General features: G+C 36.3%; 1 protein-coding gene across 12 annotated transcripts in view; it reads left to right on the top strand.

Annotated features, from left to right (window-relative positions):
* Positions 1 to 23,549, top strand: part of Utrn (utrophin) — a 508,932-nt gene that overhangs the window by 411,884 nt on the left and 73,499 nt on the right. For all 12 annotated transcript variants that reach the window (XR_013424804.1, XM_078018961.1, XM_078018962.1 and 9 more), the window contains 5 exons: positions 1,222 to 1,368; positions 3,753 to 3,831; positions 6,745 to 6,805; positions 20,427 to 20,488; positions 22,981 to 23,055. Coding sequence is in view for 11 of the 12 variants with exons in the window: in XM_078018961.1 (XP_077875087.1) it covers positions 1,222 to 1,368; positions 3,753 to 3,831; positions 6,745 to 6,805; positions 20,427 to 20,488; positions 22,981 to 23,055 (424 nt within the window). In the remaining variant the exon portion in view is untranslated. The remainder of the gene's footprint in view (positions 1 to 1,221; positions 1,369 to 3,752; positions 3,832 to 6,744; positions 6,806 to 20,426; positions 20,489 to 22,980; positions 23,056 to 23,549) is intronic.

Genomic DNA, 23,549 nt, shown 5'->3' with positions numbered 1-23,549 from the left:
CCATTCTGTACTGGCTTAATCTCACCTCAACATCATTTTTGGAGGCCTCTATCAATAGAAATGAATTCTGTCCTCCTGCATTGCAAGTCTTGGGCCGAATGCTGTTCCAGACAAGCTTCTCTTTCTTTGTTGGAGGCAGTAAGTGCTCTCATAAGGATTGATATTCAAATGTTTAACAATTCTTTCAGTATGGCCTTAGCCAATCAAAATGGCCCACCCTAAACCCCAATTTGTGTGTTTGCTTATAGTCCTAACTGAGTTCAAGAGACCAGAGAGAATGTCCCAAGAACACAGGAAAGGGGTCTTTAGGAAAGGCTGTAGAGGGAGAGGCCTCAGAATTTTCTTGAGGGGTAGAGGACCTAGGATGAGTCTTTAAGAGGATCCACAGGACCTCTTGACTCATTGGGCAAGGGGAATGTAACATAGAAGTAGGTGTGATTATGTGGAAAATGGAGAAAAACCTTCTCATTATTTGTTCTCAAAGACAATCATTGTTCCAAAATTCTTTTTCTTCCCCTGTTCTCATACATCCCTGACACCTACACCTACTAGGTCTCTCTGCTGTGCTCAGAGAGCCAACTGTCAGTTCTAGGACTCATTTGCCTCTTTTCCTATCTGCTCTGCTCCTCTTGCCCGCCACCAATCACAGACAGTGGCTATCCACGACTGTGAAAGGGACAGAGGCTACTTCTGCAGTGTGGACTGGGCATGGTCTTTGATCAGGAAAGTTGTTTTCACTGACCTTCTAACTTAATTATAAGTGAAAACACATTGAAATTAACTTACTGAATCAGATGAAGAAAATATTGTCACCATATTAAAATAGAAAGGAGGAGTATGAAAGAAAATGAAAGATACAATGTAGACCAGAAATTAGTAAAGTAGACAATAAAGGCAAACATCTTCCATTCAGATTTACATTCAATAAGGACTATGAAGCAAATGCATAATCATCTACATGAGGCTGCATTATAATTTTTCCCTTCGCACACATATTGAAAGGCTCTGTGTTAAAAAGCGTGACTCTGGCGGGTCATTCGAGTTACTGAAGACCTGAATAAGCCGCTGTTACTTAGTGGGCAACTCCAGTTGACAGATCTGATCGGGCCTTACCATTGTCTGTGATAGAAAGTTGGAAACTCTAGCTTTGGTTATAGTCTTTTTCAATGATGTATTTTTGTGTGTGTGTGTTTGTTGGGGGGCGGGGTCTGTTTCTTCCAGGCGTTTAGAGAAGAAATCGCACCAATCAACTTAAAAGTTAAAGCAGTGAACGATTTGTCCAGCCAACTATCTCCACTTGACCTGCATCCATCTCTTAAGATGTCTCGCCAGCTGGATGACCTTAATATGCGATGGAAACTTTTACAGGTATCAGCTTATCCTCTTCATGACACAGCTTGCAACCTGGGTTCTCTTTAAACCCCTTCTCACATTCCACCACATCCTGTCATCTCTCTCTTGATGGTATCTGATAATGAATTGAACAAGTGAGAACATTAAGAATTTGTCTTTTGGTATCTTGAATCCAAGCACTTCATTTATGTATGAATATAGATTTTAATACAATTTTTATGTGCTTTCAATATGGTATTTATAGAGAATTGTATAGGATCAAATAAATCACAGTTATTGGAATCTATAGAAGGCCACAGAAATATTTTCCCTAGAATGGTTCATAAAGAGTCATTTCTCTTATCTTAATTTTGTATTATTTTTCTTTTGAAAAATTAAGAAAGCTTTCATTCTTTTTCTTTTGACTGGTTTGCTATTTAGGTATCATGCATTAGTTTTTCCAGATAGCACATTAAAAAAACTTTAGCTCTTAGAGCTGAGCTGTTCTATTGCAGTTGTTTTAATGGCTTTAGACCTTACTTGCTCATTTTAGATTTAATTACCACAGACACCTCTTTTGAGTGTCCCCAGGTATCACCATTGGCAAACCACTATACAACTCTACATTCCAATTAAGAATTTATGGCTCAGTCTTGGTGCACTGTGTTACATTTAGTGGCCAGTCCCCAGAAATCATAATAATCACATTTCCCCTCTGAAAATTAGTAGGTTAATAAGAGTATAAGATTGGAGAAATAATTATTACTAATTTTCTGTATAGTCTGGGCCTAAGGTATCTAACAACATGAGCATGTAATTTCAATGCATTTTATTTGAAAGGTATAATATAGTATAGTAGGTTTCTTCCATTAATTCAAATATCAAAATACCCAATGGTTTGCATTTTTTTTTTAATGTAATTGAAGAGGTCACAAATGAGTGTGCAGTTTTTCACAGACTTTTCTATGTTCACAAAAAGTGTTAATAATCTGGGATTAGTAAGACAAAAATCAATTAAACTCATATATGCTTACAGAAATGTTTGACCTTTATTCTTTTTTCTTCTGCTCTATTTCTGTAATTCATTATCTTCATGTGCAGAGTCCTGTAGCCCATCATGATTCACTTCTCATTCTGTTTCTTTTATGGGTATATGTTATGTTTTAAAAAGAGCATTCTTTTTAAAGAATGCTCTCTCTTTCCTGTGGTCCTGGTAACTGCTAGAGCTTGGATGTTAGTTGTAGGTTGGCTAAGAAGAGAAAAAGGTATGCTAGCAGGTTGTGTTGTTAAATTTCAGGAATCGCATCTTTACTCAGAAAGTATGTCTTTTGATTTTTTTTATCTTAATAAAGTACATTCTAAAGCATTTTAAATAACTAACCAGGAGAAACCAGAGCTGCCCATTGAGACACACACACACAAGTTGCCCACTAATAACAGCTGACTTATTCAGGTCTTCAGTATAAACACAAGTTTCATTTAAAGGCAGCTGAAAATAAGGTTGTCAATCTACATGGATCAGCTGACTAGCACTGCATAGACAAAGAACAGGGAAACAGAAATAGAAATGTCAGTAGGCTGTGTGCAATCATTATTGATATGCGTTTCATTTCTCAGTATAACAACTTTGCATTTTTATAATGTGGAGAACTCATGGTAGACTCTGTGCAAGCATAGAGGACATCAGTCTACTGGTTTCCTATTCCTAGGTAGAAATGATCAGATGCAAACTTTTCAGAAAATCAGAAGACATTCCATACTTACCTGTCTTTATGTTTTGTGTTTCTTTTCTTTCGTTTCACTCAGTCATTCATCTCTCTATTGTCTGCATACATATCTATCCATCTATTTTTTCCTGTTGGAGTACTGTAGGCTTCTTTTTTATGTGCTTTCCATATTACTTTTTACCATTTTTTTAAATAAAAGACAGATGAGTAGTCTCTAATCCCATGACCATAACTTGTCTTAAGGTGCCTTAGAAGCTGCATACAGCCTGAAAAGGGGTTATCTTAACAGGGCATGGATTCTGGCACCAGATGACCAGGGTATGAATGCTAGCATTGCCACTTGCTATTTTTAACTTCTTGGATAAGTCTTTGTGTCTCAGTTTCTTCATTTGTAAAATGGTAACCAAAGAATACTTATCTAATATGTTTTTTTTTTTTTTTGAGAGAGAGAGAATCGAAAGGGTTTATTCATAGAAATTTCTTGGAAGAGTACCTGGCATTAATAACTGTTACTAGATACCAGAAGCTGATGGTCATACTCTTATTTTGATACCAGAGGTAGAGAAGGAATCTATATAGTCAGTAATATCTTGGATGATAGCATCACTTACTGTAGTACTTAAATCAAGAATATTATTAAAGACATTGTCTTAAAATCAAGTTATTTCATCTGGCATGTGTGTGTTTGTGTAGGTTTCTGTGGAGGATCACCTTAAACAGCTTCAGGAGGCCCATAGAGATTTTGGACCATCCTCTCAGCATTTTCTCTCTAGTAAGTACTAATAAATTTGAGTAATCGTTAATTGAATGAATTAGCATATTCTTCCACTTTCACTGGAGAAGTCATGTTCTTTTGTTAGGTAAGGAGATATTAACACTAATTAAGGTGTTATTTATTGCTTATTATTTGTTACAGTGTGATAATAACTGTTAGATAGTTGAAGGGAGACACAAATGAGTTTGTTTCTAGATATGGTTTTGCACCTGGCCATTTGTTATGATAAGTAATATAGTATTATGTCACCATTAGTATAGTATTATGTCATTATGTTTTGACATATGCAAAGATTAGGACCTTTTCACACACAAAAAATCCACTTTTATATTTTAAGATATTAATGATTTTTCCTTTATAAAAGTGCTTATTGGTTTAAACCACACCTGTAACTTTTAAAGTTACAAAAAATTCTCTATAAATCTTTAAATGAGAATATTTTGGTTTATTAGACTTGCTGCATTCATACTCAGCTATTTTTCTGGGCAAGTATTACGGATTTAGCAAAGCACATATGTAGATTTTTATGAAATAGTCTCCAGCTGGAATTTTCAATTTTATGTACAGTCCATGAGATCTTAAATAAATAATCTGAGCTTGTATTTTATTTATTATTCACTGCTGAGGATACTAAAGAGTCTAGAATTTAGAGTTACCCAGATTGAGTTTAAATATTCACTGTGCCTTTTATAAGACCTGTGAATTTCTGAAAGTTAATTTCTTGGTCTTAAAATACCAATATCTATCCTCTGATTACCTTGAGAATTAAATGAAAAAGCATATCAAGTTACACAAAGAAGCTAGCTCAGTTCTTGGCACAAATGCTTTCAGTAAATATTAACTCCTTTTCTTTTATTTCCTTTGGCAAATATATGTAAGAAAGCAATTTGTTTAATTCCATTTGAGTAAAGTTTAAAACTGAGGGCAAAGTGTGTTTCTCAATCATGACAACTTCTTTATATCAATAATCACAGAGAAAAATGAAGTATAATTCCATGTCTCAACTAAATTGATTACATTTGTATTTCCTCTTAATCCTTTTTACTGCTTTAATTGAGATTAGAGGTAGACCTCTTCTGTCACAATTGTGAGAATCTTCCTCTGTCATTCACACATACTCCTCTTTAGCTTCTCAAAGTTGAGCCGTGAGGTATTCCATCTTTGATCAATATGTAGTCCTTCCTGGTATTCTGGGTCAGAATGCGTTTTTTAGTTTGAGTATCATCAGTATTGATAATATAAATAAATTTACAGTATACTCTTTAGGTATTAAGCACTCCAGATTTCTTAAACTTAATAGCATGTAAAACACAAAATTAAAGGGGAATTGACAAAAATAATTGAGACTGTAAATTCTAAAGATCACTTATCTGTTTACATTAATGAAACCCTACATTTTCACCTCACACCCACTCTTTCATTAAAGAAATTAAGCTCACATTCTTTAAGAAATGAAATATTGAGAAATTCAAGCACATGGCCTTTTATTGTCTAGTGCTGATGGTCCCAGGAAATGGAAGTTACTCAAATCAAAACAATTATTAAAATGAATGGAGAAGTATAAACAAAATCCCAATTAGTAAATTTTATAATTATTATCCCTTGCTGCTTACAATCTTTGGCTTTATTATATTTTTTGGAGTTTAGCCACTGTTATAAAAGAAGCCTGTCTAGTTAGGCACAACAGAAAAACTGACCCATTAGCCTGGTCCAACACTGAAATGAGGTTGGTGCTAATGAGAAACTTAATGTACCTAGTTCCTCATTTTCATCCCCTTTTTGTACTTTCATGGACCCTGTTGGAGAAGAGAGTGCTTACGTGTATAAAGAGGAAGAAAACCTGGTGGACTAGTATTCAGAAGTATTGAGGTCCCATCTGAGCTCCACCCTGTGTTTCATAGTTAACACTCATTGGAAAGTTATTTTACTTTGATGAGTTTAGCTCCCTATCACATGGGACTTTAATATGTATCTTGCTGGCTTTTCCAACAAAAGATAGGTTTGAAACTGCTTAGCAAAGTTTAGAATGCTATATATTTGTAAGCTATCAATGTAATATGAAATTCAGAAAAAAAATCATTGGGACAACTGACTACATGAAGGTCTAGTGATATTTACAAATTTGTATTTGATTTTATTTACTAGTTCACTTAGCAAAATTCTTTCATAGTTCAAGATTCACATGTGTTACTGTTCTTCAATAAGTCATAAAATAATTGGTTTAGTGTAGGAAAAACAGTTTTCATAAATAAAAAGTAAATGGAATTGTAAAAAAATTAAGCAACTTAGTTAAAAGACATACAATCTCAATCATAGTAATTTTTGCTGCAAAAGTAGAAGACTATGCTTTCTGTGCATTTCAGATGATAAAAAGTATCTGCACTTCTGCTCAGATGATTGCTTGGGTTCTTTACAACCCTTTGCCTATTTTTATTTTTCCTTTATGTCATGTATTTGAATTTGTTTAAATGCCATCTGTATCCAATAACCATGCCTGTGATCATGATGCAAAGTAAAGAATATTGTTAGTGATCTGGAAAAGTCAGGCTGGAGAAATCTAGTTTGGATATATAAATCTAGTCTGAATATAAAATGTATACAATTTCCAGATGGCACTAAGTTTTAAAGTACAGTGATTATAAACAATAAAACCTGAGTTTTGAGGAAGTATTTTTAACCAGTTCAGTTAGTTGGAATTAGAAATTGAAGTGGTGTTGTTTCTTCCCTCACTTCAAATGAATCTCAGAACTGTTCTGTTTGGCTTAGTGCATTTCTTAATTATAGATATTCAGCTCAAACACCAAAGCTGCTCACATTGGATTTGCTGTAAACTATATTCAGTTGCTTTTCATTAAGGTGAGAGGCTTTTGCGTCACCCGTGTTTCCAATCATCTCCCTTTGTTTCCTCAGCTTCAGTCCAGCTGCCGTGGCAAAGATCCATTTCACATAATAAAGTGCCCTATTACATCAAGTAAGTTGATTTTAATTCTCCTTTATGATACCAAGACAATAAAGTTTTATTGATAACATAAGAGGTGCCCCTATAACTTTGAAAAACGGAATTCAGTTCTGTTATCTGAAGGAAACTAATAATATATTTAATATTTGAAGGAAATAAGTTTAAAAATCAGGGTGATATTTGTCCTTGATTATAGGTTTTCTTTGTCTTCAGGAAATTTCATCAGCACTAGTTGAAGCTCATCATTTTTTGTTGTCAACATAGCTTCTCCTTTCTTTGTATCATTTCTCCTTCTTATGTGATATTTTATAAATTCTGTATAATTTACTCAGCATCTTAGTAGGACTTGGTCCTTGGCTTAATCTGTATAGTGTATAAGACAGAACAATGCAATACTACTTCTGTAATCCCTTGAAGTGCAAGTTGGTAAAGCAATTAACTTACAGTGTAATACAGAGAGGTGTCATAGCTGACCTTATTTTGTGTGTAATGAGAACTGCATCATAATTGTGAGAATGCACTTGATCAGGCAGTTGTGTCTTAGATTACATGTGTGACTTTAGGCAAGTTGGGAAAAATCTCTGTGCCAGGTTTCCTCTGCATCATTTCTAAAACAGGATGCAGTATCCCCCAAATCCATGCCAATGCTAGTAATGTATATTTCTGGAATTACTCTTCCTGAAAAAAATTTGTGTGTAAAGTCAATCTTAGTGAAATGGTATTTGGTAGTGAGTCTTTTCTTGTAGTGTGAAATATGTTGTCAGATTTTTTTTTAAAAAAAAGAACTGTGGCCATAACATTTAACAAATATAGTAAGCAATGTATGTTACATTATCTTGTGACATTTTAATATTTTTATTCAAGCACAATATATGTATATTGAGCTGTAATGATTTTGAGAACAAAGGTATCAAACCAGTTGATGGGTGTCCAAGTTGTATAAGCATGAATGGAAAGAAGTTAGAGGCTGGGCAAATTGGCATATCTTTGCAGGTATGATAATCTAATTCAAATTAAAAACTTAAAAAAAATTACATGTGTTTTCTGAATGATGATGATGATAGTAATAGTATTAGAGAACGATAATTTACTCAGGCAATTATTGACTTGAACTGAATGATACAGGCTTACATATATATCTGAGGCCAGCTCAGTGATGCCTACCTATAATCCCTGCAATTTGGGATGCTGAGGCAGGAAGAGGAAGAGTGCAAGTTCAAGGCCAGCCTCAGCCATTTAGTGAGGCCATAAACAACTCAATGAGACCCTGTCTAAGTAAAAAATAAAAATAAAACCCAGAGATATAGCTCAGTGTCCCTGGGTTCAATCCCCTATACCTCCACCCCTCAAAAAAGATATAAATCTGAGTGAGACAGAATAATGCCCCTCTCGCAAAAGGTTCCCCACATCCAATCCCTGTGAATGTTAGGTTGCATAGCAGGGGAGAATCCAGGTTTCACATCAGCTGAAGAATTGCAGAGCTTATCCTGATAGACGCAATGTAACCACAAGGGCCTTTGAAAATGGAAGAGAGAGGTAGGAGTCAAATCTCAGAGAGATTTGAAGATGCCACTTTGCTGGCCTTGAAGATGGAGGAAGTAGAACATGAACCTGGCAATGCGGGCAGCTTCAAGAGGTTGGTAAAGGCAAGGAAATGGGAATCATGTAGAACCTCTGGAGAAGAACATTTTGCCAGTTGTGATTTTACACATGGAGACTTTATTGTGGCAGCAATAAAAAACTAATTCTTGTACTATATAAAATCTAGATGCATATGAAAATTTATTGGAATTAATTAATTGGTTCAATTCCTAGAATCCTCTATCATCTTATTTTTAATAAAAACTTGATCTAGTAAGATAGATTTTTTTGTTTTCTTACTAAAGAAAATATTTAACCTTAAATTCATCTTATTTTTAAGAAATAAAAACTTAATCTAGTAAGATAGATTTTTTGTTTTTTTTAACTAAAGAAAATATTTAACCTTAAATATCTTTTTTGCTTATGTTTTATACAATAAAACATTTGATTTTCTATTTGATTTAGGACTTTCAAAATCCATCCTTAATGTTAACTCCTAGTATAAGAGATTTCTGTATGTCTGATCAGTTTTATATAGCTGAGGATTAAATAGTGTATGTCAGAATTTCTCTAATTCACAATGTTTATAAGATCAATAGGATCTTGTAAGGATGTATTCTTGCTCAGCCTGTGAGTTCTCATAGGAGACATGTTAGACTCATGAGTTCCAATCCATCATTGAAAGTTAGTTTATCTGTCATCTTATTGGCTAGAGCTACAACCAGGTTTGGAATACATATGTTTAACACAAGGATGCTCAATGTTTTTTGATGACCTTTAGAACTAAATCATCCTAAAATATCTTCTACATCCTCAGTAAATAATTGAATTTCCTTAAATATATATACTTTCAGTGTTAAATGATGTATTTTCCAATGTTCAAATATTTTAAAAATTTCCCATCTCTATAGAGCAAACTTTCCAGTTTTTATAAAACTTATTTAACCAGGATCTTTTATTGCTTGTTCTTTTGTGTAACATAATAGTTTATTTCCTCATAAAGAAGAAACATCACACTTAGGTGGTAGAGTTATAAAAGCCAGTATTTCTACATGAAGAATTGTTTTTGAAAACAAAATTTAATTTCTAAATAAACTAATAAGCAAATTAATAAAAATGAAAGGCTTTTAATATACATTTTCTTTCTTTCTTTCTTTCCTTTTTTTGGCATGGCTGCACCAGTGAGTTGAAGAAAAATGTTAAAAAGAAATTAAGCGTGATTGCCATGCAGTTGGAATTTCCTGGACAAATTTTAGTATATTAATTTGGCCAACTAAAAAGTAATTTTCAAGTAGAAATATTAGATGTTTGCAATGTTTTGTTTTGTTTTTATTTGTTGGTTGCTTGCATTCCTGGTGATTGAACCCATGGCCTCACTATGCTAGGCAAGCACTCTACCACTGAGCAGACCCCAGCTCATTTTCAATGTTTAAATCCACACTTTTGTAAATGTGCTGTAATGCTAGAGTATAGTAAAAATGTTGAAAGGAAAAAGAGGACAAATTACTTTTATTTTAATTTTACACATTGGTTAAAATATACTTTGGTGGCTTCCCGGTGCATTTCTTTTTTTTTTTCCTAGGTAATTTTTATTAGAATTTTAAGTATAATTAAGTATATTAAGTGTAATACAGAGAGTGATTCCATGACTCATGTTTAGAAAATGATAAAATATAATTCTGAACTGTAATAGTATATGTGGCATGAATCCCTTCATTATTAATATGAAGGGAATATTATTAATATCAGTTAGTTTTTCCATGATAATAAAAAGACCTGGGATAATAAATTTATAAGGAGGAAAAGTTTATTTTGGCTTACAGTTTTAGAGGTTCCAGTCCATGATTAGTTGACTCCATTTTGGGCTTGTGGCAAGAGCTCAAGTTGGGAGAAGCAGGTGGCGGAGCAAAAACTCTCATCTCTTAGCCAGGAGGCAAAAGTAAAGAAGAGGAAGGGGCTGGGGTCCCGGAGTGCCTTTCAACACAAGGGCCCAGTGACCTGAAGACCTCTCAGTAGGCCCCACCTTTTAAGACACAAAACCTCCCAACTGTGCCAATCCAGGAGTAAGCCTTTGACATGTGAGCCTTTGGGTGATATTTACATTCCAGACTATAGCAGTATCTTCAGTTGGAACAAATCTTTAATTATACATGCTGCCTGCAAGGAAGACTTTCTGGATATGCTCTGGTTAGTTTTTTTTAAAATAGTCCAGTGACAGCTTAGGTACTATGAGTTTAAGAAACCTTGAAATTGGCTCCTATTACCTTTATAATATTTATATATTTATATATATATATGAAACTACCATAAAAGCCAGATCTCTTCCATTGTGAATTTCCAGTTCATTTTTGTGTTTTGCACAGGTCACTCATGTCTTCAGCTACAAGTTAATATCCAGGGACTTTGAGGGGTAAAAATAATAATTGATAAAATTTTTGTTTGAACTTTCCTCATATGTCACATTAATAATCCTGTGAATATGATTCCTTCTTATTTTATTCTGCAAATAATAATAATAAGAAGAATATGAATAAAAAGAAGAGGAAGAAGAAGAAGCAGTGGAAATAATAATAATAATGATAATTATAGTAAATTCCATTTTGAACACTGATTTGTCAGACACTATGCTGAATCCTGGGCATTACGTGAATAATTTATTTTAACACTTAAAGGAAAGAGCGTATAGTCAAGTATAGTTTTATCATTGCCCCTGTATAGTAACTGATAGATACATTAATAAGTAACTAATAAGTACACACAGAGTCTGCTTGAGATTGCATGTCCAGTAAGTGGACAAAGTAGCATTAAACCCAGGGACTGTTCTAGCTTTAGCCTGCTATGCAGGTCTGTCCCCTATATTCTGAAATTTTTAATTACGTAGAAAATTTGGCTAGGGAAAGATTATGTTTAGGAATGAGAAGAACAGTGAAGAAAATATGAGCAAACATCTTTTCTTTCTTGCTGTACACTGGTTACCATTTATCACGTACCCACTGTGTATAGCTGTCTGAGGACAGAGCCTTTACTTTCTCTGATATCCCAGCCTTTTCCAGTGTCATTCTGTCTTTGTGAGGGCCTTTCCACAGGCTAATCTCTATTATGTATATTTAAGAAAATTTCATACTGTGGTCCTGTTGTGGACTGGGGTGCTTTTCTAGAGATAAGAAAGTATTGCTCTCTACAGTCCTGACCGTAAGACCCCTATAGGAGTTCTGAGGTGGGGAGATGAATCGTGAAGTCTAGCTCTCTCCATTCCCTAGGCAAGGAGACTTCTGCCACTAAGTAGAATTCTGTTTGTAAGATGTCAACAAAGTCCTGGGTCTTGCCACCTAGCTGGTGATCTGCACATCCAGCCTGTTGGTGATTGAGCCTGTTGACTAGGGTGTAGAAAGGATGGTTCTCCTTTCCTCTCCAAAGCATCTTCTCCAAACCCCAAATGCTTTACTTTTCAGTGAGTCTTAGACTTGGTACAAATGATTGTCCTACTCCTGTGACTGGGCTTCCCCCACACAAGTTTAACAGTTCGAGAGCTCCATTTCCCTAATGGCATCTGCAGTACAGACGTTAATTCTTTATAGAACTCTAAGTGCAGTTTACAATCTCATATTCAGTTTTGACATGAACACTTTACTAACCTGCAATTACATAGGCCACGTACATCACATTCCCTAAAGCTGGCATTACGAAAGCGTAAGGCATTAGCCATAATGAATTGATCCTACCTGTAAGCATCATGATCTTGTGTTTCTTTCCCTTGTTCTGACTTCCCCTTTGAGTAGCTCTAAGTCAGAATTTTCGTCTTGCCTGGGCAAAGTGGCACATACCTGTAATCCCAGCAGCTTGGGAGACTGAGGCAGGAGGATCGAGTTCAAAACCAGACTTAGCAACTCAGCGAGGTCCTAAGCAACTCAGTAAGACCCTGTCTCTAAAATAAAATATAAAAAAGGGCTTGAGATGTGGCTCAGTGGTGAAGCACCCCTGGGTTCAATCTCCAGTACCCCCCCCCAAAAAAAAAAATTCCTCTTTTTACTACATTTCTTTTTATGTCTTTTTTTTCTATTCTTATGCCCATTATTGATAATCCTGCCAACTTCTTTTAAATCTGCTTCTTACTTTCCAAGGCACCCTTCTTTCTGTCTTAATCCTGTAGATTGTTGGGGGTGGGGAAGAAAAGAACAAAGAAGTTTATAGTTGTAAATGAAATCTTGGGGAGCGGGTAGTTTTTTTCCTTCCAGTAAACCTATGTGTCATTTGCCTACACTACATATGTCTGTCTTGGTAAAACTACATGTGTTATGTAGAGGAAAGAATTCATGAGTATTTTATAGAAGAATTCTGGCCCCAGCTTAGACAATGTAGGTGGAATAGTCATTCCCTAAATAAGGAGACAGTAGATAGCTCCAAACGGGAAACTCAAATATCCTGCCTAACATGAAAGTCAATGCCAATAAAGATACATGTGTACCACAACAAAAAAAAAAAAAAAGGGGGGGGGGAATTTTATCTTTAAAGGTTATGGAAAACTTATCCCAGAACAAAATGTGCAACAAAAGTATAATTAACAATGAAAAATAAATAACATTTTTTTCTGAAAGACTTCCCATTGCAGTCTTCATTTTTTTCTTCCTCCTTGTCAAGAGAAGGGATAGTGTCCTTTTGGTTTGAGATTTTTTTAAAGTAGAGAACTCTTGGGACACACTGAGAATTTCTTTGTAACTGTGGAGCTTGTGTTTGGGGTTTTAATTATAAATAAATGAAATAGAATATAGGAAAATGTACTGGAGAGTCTGTTTTCTTAAGAAATGTTCTGTGACTCTGTTGTTATTGAAAATAAATATTTAAAACTCGAGAGGCCAACTCTGCTGAGGAGGAGGTAAGAATGAAATTGCCTTGTGAAAGAATGTAAGCACCTAGGGATCACTAAACATCTCTTGCACTTGGAGGCAACTTTAGACAAATGAGCATACCTTGGCCAGCTAGAAAACCAAGCAGCGCACAGCCTGCCTGGCAGCAGCTGGCAATCAACAAACCATCCCTAGGAGCTTTCTAGTATGTTTACCAGTGTCCTGGGTTATTGAGATCATTCAGGTGGAGTTGACAGTGTCTTCAAAAGATAGCACTGACATGAACAGTTTACTCACCCACTCAAAGAGGAAGTCAGATCAAAAGTACAGGTCAAAAGAGAGCACTCTCTTTCCTGTCATTTATCTGTACATGGCTGGGGCCAAGCAGTGGAATGTTGGCTTGGAATCTTCTAAATTACTTAGGAATATTTTATTCTAATAACACCATCATCCTTCCTATACAGTTTGATTTTAGGATCAGGGATGCAGCAAATAAAGGCCTGCCACATGAGGAGGATGGCCAATGGGATCATGAAGACAAGAAAAAAACATACCTAAACTTCAGTTTGTAAAGAGTACATGTTTTACACTATTACTAAAATTAACAAGAGTACAGAATGATGGTTAAAAAATTAAAATGAATAAAATATCTTTTTCTGTGCTGATTATAAAGTAAAGTAATACAATAAAAGTTTCATGTAACTGTATGAAAAAATTAAATTAACCCCTAATTTAAAAAATGTGTATAAATGAAAGAGATAAAGTATAATTATTTTTTTAAAGTGCACATTATAAGTGCAAAAAAAGCAAACCAAAAGGATACAAGGACAGATTTAACTCTTGGTGTGAACATAACCCTGGTCTTGGCACCCTCCGGCAAGTCAGGGGCATACCAGACTCCCCAGCACCTGTGCATTCACAGCCGACCTGCAGGTCCCTTGAGGAAGGTCTCAGCCTTCCCAGTCTGAGCATCAGAAAATGGTGGTGGAGCTGGGTGCGGGGGATAATGTTCTCAATAGGTTCTAGGTCCAAGTAGCCCCGATAGAGGTAGGGGCTCCTTTTTGTTTATTAAGTATGTGCATGTTTATACTTTTAGACAGTCTTCCAGTGCCCTAGAGACAAGTACCTATCCCTCACACCTTGGCTTGTCAAATTAGGTAATTAATTCTGTCACTCTATTTAAAAACAAACATACAAAAAATTGGTCTTATTGTTTTGAAACAATGTTCTACAACCATGTTTACAATATTTGACTTTCTGTATTTTGGTATGTACTATAATAGCCTATTTCTTACAGCCCTGTACATGTTTGTGTATTTGGACCTACTCCCAATTGTTTCTTATACTTTGTTTTTTCATTCTGTGTGTCTTCATTATCATGAGGAGATAATGGCACTTTTTAGGGAAGATGTTATACCTTCATAGTGTTTTACTATCAAGCAAGATTTTTTTTTTCTTTTTTTGAGACAAGGTCTAATTATGTTGTCCAGGTAGGCCTTGAAATCCTAGGCTCAAGTAATCCTCCTGCCTCAGCCTCCCAAGTGCTGGGACTACAGGTGTGCACCACTACTCCTGAATGGCTCTTATATTTTATCTGAATTTTGAACAAAGTTCTCTTTTCCTCCTTCAAATGTTGACATTCAGATTTTTTTTGTTTTTCCTTAAATGTACTCCTATGTCTCCAAAATATTGTCTGAGATTTTCTGGCTTTAAAAGTGTCGAGGACAGTCAAAAGTGTTTGGGGGGTGTTTTAGAAGTTGCCTATAACCTGAAGACCCTGTAAGTTACTTGCCACAAAGCTTCCTGCCCCCAGCATCCCCTCAACACCCCACAGCCCACACACAGCTGGGTGAGGACTGACATTACCCACAGGGTACTTAATTTTCTTCATATAATTTGATATGAAGTGAAACAAAGATTGAGGGTTTTTGAGCCGAAGGTAAGTAAATCACCTCTTAGATCTTTAAGAAGGGATTATTCAAATAAATGATGTCACCAAAATTTGCTTTTACTATTTCTATTATAGTCACCTGAATGCAGAATTGATTAGTTAGAATCCCTTGCTTAATTCCTAGATATAACTTTTTAGGCATGATGTAATGTGGATGTTTTCAAAGTTAACTTCATTTTTCTATTTCTTTTAAAAGCACCTGTCACCTACTATACTATCTAACTTGGGAAGTTTCTCGCCTCATTTCTGGGTAGCAACCGTTCCACTCAGGTCTCACCATGGAGCTCTTTGATAATATTGAAGGGACCAGCTTGGAGGGAGGGGTCAAGTTAGAAGCCAAATACAAGTGGGTTGAGTATTGAGTGGGACACAAGGACATATTTACAGTTAACAAATCATTTATTTTGTTTGTGAAGAAGAAAAAAAGGGGTGACGACTAGTGGAAAATGTGAATTTGAGGGGTGTGTGTGTGTGTGTGTGTGTGTGTGTGTGTGTCTATGTGTATATATGGCAGTTTAACAAAATTTGTATTCTGTCAAGAATAGCTTTACTGTTCTATAATGTAGCACAAAGTTCTACAGGAAGGATCTGGGAAGATTCGGCCGTTGATAGGACAGTGATACTTCTCAGTTACAGGAGAGAGGAAGACCAATGGACAGATGGAGAGAAGATTACTGACGTGGTAGTAGGAAGATGAAGGAGTCCTAATCTAGTGGTTTTTAGTTTTTCAATGAAGTGTGGGGGTAAGGTCAAATGATACTAAAACAGGGAGGGAAAATTAGTTTTGGTATGGGAAAGAAGGCTTTACTTGGAAATTACTTAGACTCTGAGAAAGCAAGTTTATTAGGGAATGTAGTGCAATTACCAAGAAGTTGGACATTTGAGATTTGAATCAAATATTTAAAGTAAAATCAGTCTGAGTAATTTTCTTCAGTTGTATTCATCCACAGCTGCTTAGGTTCAGAAAAGGCAAGTAATTTAGTAGATCCAGGCCTGGGATTTGCCATGGGTGAGAGAGAAGCCAGAAGATGAGGTTGTTTGTAATGATTATAATGATGGACTGTGGGTTTACATTTGGATAGATTCATCAAAAAATACTTTTAAACCTTAATTTTGAAAATATATTTCCATTTCAAGAGAGCAGGCTTATAATCAGACCATCTGTGTTTAAATCCCGTTTCTACTACTTGCACATAACCTTGGGCAAATTATATAAGCACCTGCCCTAGTCTCCTTTATCTGTAAAATGGGGAGAGGACTGTCACATACATCTTGGCATTTTACTGTGGAGTGAGTTTACACGTAGAAAAATTTTATATGTAGAAAAGTTTTCGGGCTGGGGATGTGGCTCAAGCGGTAGCGCGCTGGCATGCGTGCGGCCCGGGTTCGATCCTCAGCACCACATACAAACAAAGATGTTGTGTCCGCCGAAAACTAAAAAATAATAAATATTAAAATTTTTTCTCTCTCTCTCTCTTTAAAAAAAAAGTTTTCTACATAGAAAAGCACAACATGAGCCCTAGAATATTAGACTATTACTGTAATTAGCTGTGTACATTCTGACCTACTGTGTCATCTCTCACTTGACAACAAGGAAGGCTGTTTCTCTGTCACTGTCTTGTTGCCGAACAATATACTAGTTCTTTTTCTCACATTTGTATTTTTTCATTAACTCACTCCCCTTTATTTTTTTCTGATATGCCTTTATCTTTATAATTGGAATGAAGTGATAAATAGCAAACTTCACAGAATCCAGTAGAAGCATAAAACTATTTAGGTAATAATGAGTATATTTAGCTACATGTCAGTTTTGGGGCAAGTAAGATGCTTTCTGATTGTCTTCTAAAGTTTCAGGGGGAAAAAATAAGACTAGTCTAGTGAAAACTAATGGGTTTTAGAAATATCTTTCCCAGAGAGGTTGTTTGCCCAGAAATCAGTATCTTCCCAATTGATCAAAAGTATCTGTGCTTTGTTATTGGTTCATGGCCTCGTGTAGGCCGTTCTATTATGCAGCCTTTGGGATTTTGTTTGTATATTGTCTTATTTGTATTTTACTTTCTATGGCTTCCTAGAGTACATTATTCTGAATAATAACAAGTAGAGGCATATCCTGTTTATTAATCTTAGTCATGTGATATTTCTTTGAAGCCCATAAAGTGTGGGGATTATGTATTATCCCAAGTGGGAAACTTAAGAGTAAAGGGGCACTTTTAATAATCATATCAAGATACTGACATGTAAGTCCTGTATAGAGTCCAGTATAGAGAAGGACTGTCACAGATGTTGAAGGATAATTCACAAAATATATGCAAACACATAAACAGCATGAGTCAGATATTACATTTGACTCATTAATAAGATAGAAACAGAAGTTACAGCAGACTCCAAGGAGAAGACAAAGTAGTACAGCTCTAGAGTCAAATAAGGAACCCTGAGACGAATTTACATAAAGATGTAAGGCTGACTAAGTAGTCTGTATCCACCCAGCAATAGCCAGTTGCATTCCAGGGACACAATTTACATATCCATAGACATAAAACATGCATTATTATCACTTTTCTTCAGTGTACAGAGTTTAAAATAGCTCAAAGATAATTTAAACTTTACAGGATACTGTTTTAGTCAGCTTTTTCTCTGTTGTGACTAAAGAACCTAACCAGAAAAACTGTAGAGGAGGAAAGCTTTATTTGGGGACTCATAGTTTCAGAGGTACTCAAATCCATAGATAGCAGTCTTCTGCATCCTGGAAGATTATGGTGGAGGCAAGTGGCATGCATAACAATCAGGAAGCGGGGAGATATCTCCACTCACTAAATACAAATTAATACTACAAAGCCATGCCCCAGTACCCTACCTCCTCCAGCCACACCCTTCAGTTGGGTTAAGGCTCTGTAACTCATTTCTCCTCTAAACTTCTTACATTGTCTCATACATGAGCTCTTGGGGCACACCTCACAACATATAACCTCTAATTTTTTGCACCCATCAAAGGCCTTTGCAGTCTGTGGCTACAAAGGCAAAGCTGGGATGTCTGGGCACCCGCCTTGGATGGCAGCTATTCTCACTATTGTTTGCTTCATAGATTTTGGACTTAACCGCTTTGTTAGATTTAACTGCTTTATTTAATTTTTCATTTTTTTCTTGTACTGATTCCTGTACCTATTGCCTTTTAATAAGATTTTTAGTAACAAATCTATAATTTTATATGCTAGTTTATCAAGCTGCCCAATATTAAGCTCCACTCCCATCTCATATTTTAGATTAGCTGGAAGCTTGGCTGTTGTTATTTGGGGGATTGGGGGCGCCACTTTGATTCTGTTTTGGTTGCCTACTCTGGGAGAAATTGGAAGCATTTTGGCAAGAGTTGCTGAGCAATCTGCAGTTATTCAAATACTTTGAGCCTTTAGGTTCATTGTGGGTTTTGTTCTAACCCTCTCTTCCCTCTTAAAAAAAGAAACCTAGCGGCCAACAGCATCTACTAGTTTTTCTTTTTTTTAACTGTTATTTTGTAAGCTGCAGTTTTACTTTTGCAACCAGAAGCTGTATTTATTTTCAGCGTTGACAGTTCTGCCTAATGAATCAACTGGTATTGAATTCACGAAAGGAGATGCTGGTTCCCTGTCTCCATCTGTTTGCCAAATGTGTGTGTGTGTGTGTGTGTGTGTGTGTGTGTGTGTTCCCTCAGCTACTGGTACACAGTGGCGTTACTCAAGAGAGCCATTAGCAAGGAATGTTCGCCTTGAATTCCTGGTCCTCTGCTGACCTGATGGTAGTATTTCCCCCTCTGGTTCCACAGGGGTTGTGTGAGGTGAAGCTGCACACCTGTGATTCTAGAGGGAGCATCCTTTTATTTGTGATCTATAAAGTCTGGCCCTGCTTTAATGAGACCTTTGGTTTGGTCCTTGAGCCGTGGTTCCTTCTCTCATGGTGGGATGTCTGTCTCTGTGGAGTACTGTTGTCATGGGGATTGAAATCACTCCAAACCCAAGAGGAGTTATGTACTGAATCTTGGAAGGCTGAGACCAGGAGCCCATGGTGGCATGCTGGATTAATGCTGCATTTTTAGCAAATTGTCCTTTAATTCTTGTTGATGGTAGAGAAGATGTTCTTCCTGATATTCTGCATTTCTGCCAAGCTCTTGGCCACACTATGTGTGGTAGAATTTAGATCAGAAAGCTTGAGTTCCTGCCCAATAGTTTTTACAGAATGTGTAGGTATAGATTTTAAAACAAATAATTTTTCTTAAATTTGCTTTTATGAATATTTTAATATCATCTTTCTTATATAGTGTGCTATTTCACTTAGCTTACTAAACAGAATTGAGTGTCATCTAAGAAGTCTTTGGAGTACTATTAAATGTTATTAATCTATTCTGACCTAGATAAAGGAGAGTAAGCTATTTTTAAATACAAGGCCACTAGCCCATCAAAGTTATGAGCTGTTTAACACACACACACACACTAAGGGACCTAATTTAAACACTACATTTACCAGTTTTACCCTTATCTTATTCCCTCAAAGACTTCCAACCGATATATGAGTTAGTTTTGGAATTTACAGAAAAAAACAAAACTGAAAATGTGCTTTAAAGTGAAGAATAAGGATCCAAGTAAAGTGGCTCAATTTGTAGAAAGATAATAATACTGTTTACTGAGGGAAACTGAAATAAGGGGGCATAAAGAGGGGCATAAGGTCAAAAGAAGAAAGGTGTAATGCCCAGAATCCCAGAAAGGGGTGAAAGAGCAGATTTGCTCTGAGGAAAGAGACCTCGGGTTGAAGAGCAAGGATCCTCATAGACCGAGAGGTGGAGGTTTATTCGGAATTAAACTCTTCATTTCTCAGTCTTTAGAAATTCAATGAAGACTTCTAAAGTGTAGTGATTCTTCACAGCACTTCTGCTGTCAGAGGATTTGTTCTGAACGAGAATCTATATCTGCTTAACTGGAGTGGAATTATCCTCGACTGTGGGTTGATCAAGCCTGGGGCCAAAGGATTTGTGACAGTCATTCTTTATATCTACGTTTTAATATGTAGTTGCAATTCTTTTTGACATGGGTAAAAACAAAAGTCTTTTCATGTGTCTATTCATAACATAGTTGCTCAAATGAACTTTCTTATTGATGTTCCATTAATGAGTAATAATTGTTTTTCATGTTTGTATAAAATTTTTTGGAAAATTCTGTTTGTGTGTTTTATTTGTGAATTATATTTTGTTGTGTTTTGCTTATTTTGGGAATTTTTCTTTTTTTTCCCCCAGCCATCAAACACAGACGACCTGTTGGGATCATCCTAAAATGACCGAACTCTTTCAATCCCTTGGTTAGTATTATTTTGTTTAATAGCAAGGAATTAACCTGAATAGGTGAGAGCTGTATATTCTTCAAAGGAAACTAGTCACTCGTTTTTCTTATCTGGCATATAATATGAAAAGAATCATGTCATTGACACTTAAAAGCAGTTTAAGGTAGCACACACCTGGAATCCTAGCAATTGCAGAGGTAGAAGGCTCACAGGTTTGAGGCCAGCCTGGGTAACTTACAGAGACCCTGCCTTAAAACAAAAAATAAGGACTCAGAATGCAGCTCATTGGTAGAGGGCCTCAAGGTTCACTCCCCAGTCCCACCCCCCCCAAAAGAAAAGCAATTGAACTTCTAAAGGCAGTACAGTAAATAGGTATTGTGAACATATTAGTTGAAAGAGAGCAAGAGTACATTTACTAGGGGGAATGTAATTGTACATTTTACCTCCCTCATATTGGGTCATCTTAAACTTTGGCTTTGCATGCAAAACAAACAAACAAACAACTGGGCACAGTGGCCCAGGCCTGTGATTCCAGCGACTCAGGAGGCCAAGGCAGGAGGATTATGAGTTCAAAGCCAGCTTTAGCAACTTAGTGAGGCCCTAAGCAATTTAGTGAGACTCTGTTTCAAAATAAAATATTTTTAAAAAGGGGGGGGGGCTTTAGATGTGGCTCAGTGGGTAAGCATCCCTGGGTGCAATACCCAGTGACTCCCAAAACAGAAACCTCCAATCCACTGCTTTAAATTTGCTTTTAGCTCTCTTTTTATTTAGCAGATTTTATCAAATTATCTTACCCAGTTTTATTTTGTTTAAGTCATGAACAGCTAGATTCATTTTAATATTAAAAAATGGAAGAAAACACATTAGATGCTCTTGTTTTAATTGCTATAAACTATGGATTTCAGTCGATCACTTGGCCTGTTTCCTTCAGGTTGGTCCAGTAATTTTTAAAGTTTCCCTTTGAGTAACTAAGACGATGCTAGAGGGACCAAGCATCCTAATCCTCCCATTCCCACTTCAACAAGTACATACACATCTCTTAAGCATTTGGCTTCTTGCATGAGCTTTCATTTGGTAGGAAATTGAGTGCAAAAGTCAAATAAACAAGAGAAAAGCCACTGGTTTGCTTAGTCTGAAAGAGAGGGGGCCAAATTTTGATGTTATATGAGTTTCCCTGTAAGTCTGCTAGTGTCTGATTCTCTGACTTTAGGGAACAGAAGAAATTAGAGTAGCCTTTATTTAAAAGATGTAAATATTGATCATAGAATCATTTCAACCAGATTCATAGAAGGTCAGAAGAAGCAAATAAAATGGAAGGAGTGTAGAATAGATCAGCTTTATGAGTATTGAGATAGCTTGGTGGACAGACAACTAATTGTCCTTAGGGACAGTGCCCTGGAGGAGAACCCCTGGAGCAGGAGTGGAGTGTATGAGGTCTGAATAGTCACTGGGCTTCCTTTTCCTCATCTTTCTTCTTTTCCTGTATGAGGCCAGAAAGGTGTAATCCCTTTGCTCATCTGTCATGAGGGTTGTGGTTGATGCTCCTGCAACACAGACAGGTTCATTCACTAGAGAAAAGCAAAACAAATACATTTAGTTAAAGTTTTATATAACACAGGGTATTGAGAAATGAAGACCCAAAGTTCCTGGGGAATAGAAACTTTCCATGTTTATGCCTAGGCTAATGAAGAACAACAGCCACGTACAAGTGTGATTAGACAGAAGGGTCCAACTTAATGGTAATAGACTGAGAGGGAAGTTTGGGGGCCTCTCTGTTCAGATTTTTCTTGGCCTCTGAGTGGCATTTTTTCCTTCCACATATTGGTCAAGACACCTCATGTGAGAGTCTTCAGGGAAGGAGGGAGAAGATCAGAGACTGATCTTTCTAGGTTTTATGTCTTATTTTGGAGAAGAAAATTTCTAGTTTCCATAGCTTGCCAAAGGACAGGAATTCTGCTTTCTGCGACTTGCTTCAGGGGAGAAAGAGGCATGTGAGTCCGAAGGAATGGAGAAGGTTAGAAATCCTCTCTTCTGGGTATGTTCTGATCTCCTTCATTTGAAGAACTTAGCGTGCCGAAGCACTGCACTTTGGTATTTTCTTTTCTTTTTTCTTTTTTTTTTTTTTAAAGAGAGAGGTGAGAGAGAGAGAGAGAGACAGAGAGAATTTTTAATATTTATTTTTTAGTTTTTGGCGGACACAACATCTTTGTATGTGGTGCTGAGGATCGAACCCGGGCCGCACGCATGCCAGGCGAGCGCACTAACGCTTGAGCCACATCCCCAGCCCCACTTTGGTATTTTCTGCACAGAGTTTTTTAGAAATGTGTCTCCATTGGGGGCTAACCACCATTTAATTATTTTCCTAAATAGATGGGAAATTTAGGAGAACGCTTTTTATTGCAGATAGACACAATGATTTCCATCATCCAGAGTAAGCAAATACATTTTTTAGCATTCCGTGGAAGTCAAATCATAAGCACACTTTTAAATTTTTCTTTCTTCCATTTCAGCCGACCTGAATAACGTACGTTTCTCTGCCTACCGTACAGCAATCAAGATCCGAAGACTGCAAAAAGCACTATGTTGTGAGTTATTCTAACAAAGTTCTTCACTCTGTTCTTTGGATTCCCCTCCCAACAAAGATAAATGGAACGGGCGATGCATTTGCAGAGTTAATCTGATTTGCCGTGTACCTCACTCAAGGAGTTGGCTGTGTTTCTATAAATGCTTCATTATTTGCCCCAACAGAATGCAGGAGTAACACAAATGAACATATGCCATTCGCAGTTGGAGTACAAAATTAACCAAAACACGGGAGTAACATAAAAAGCTTTTTCAAAAATTATGCTGCCACCCAATTTAAAAGCATTAAATCATGAAATCACAGTAGTAGGTCATTGCCTTTTTACTGCTTTGTATTCATTTAGAAGTGTAGAGCTCCAAACAGTTTATTTCCATATGATCATATATTAAAGAAACATTAATCACGTTTCTGATCTAAATGGGAACTTTTACCTTAGCAAATTAGAGAAAAGTCTCTATTTTCTTCTTTAAAATATCTTGGGACTTTTAGTAGTAT

Source organism: Ictidomys tridecemlineatus, chromosome 8 (genome assembly GCF_052094955.1).
Source record: "Ictidomys tridecemlineatus isolate mIctTri1 chromosome 8, mIctTri1.hap1, whole genome shotgun sequence".
NCBI lineage: Eukaryota > Metazoa > Chordata > Mammalia > Rodentia > Sciuridae > Ictidomys > Ictidomys tridecemlineatus.
This window is presented reverse-complemented; position numbering and strand designations above follow the sequence as displayed.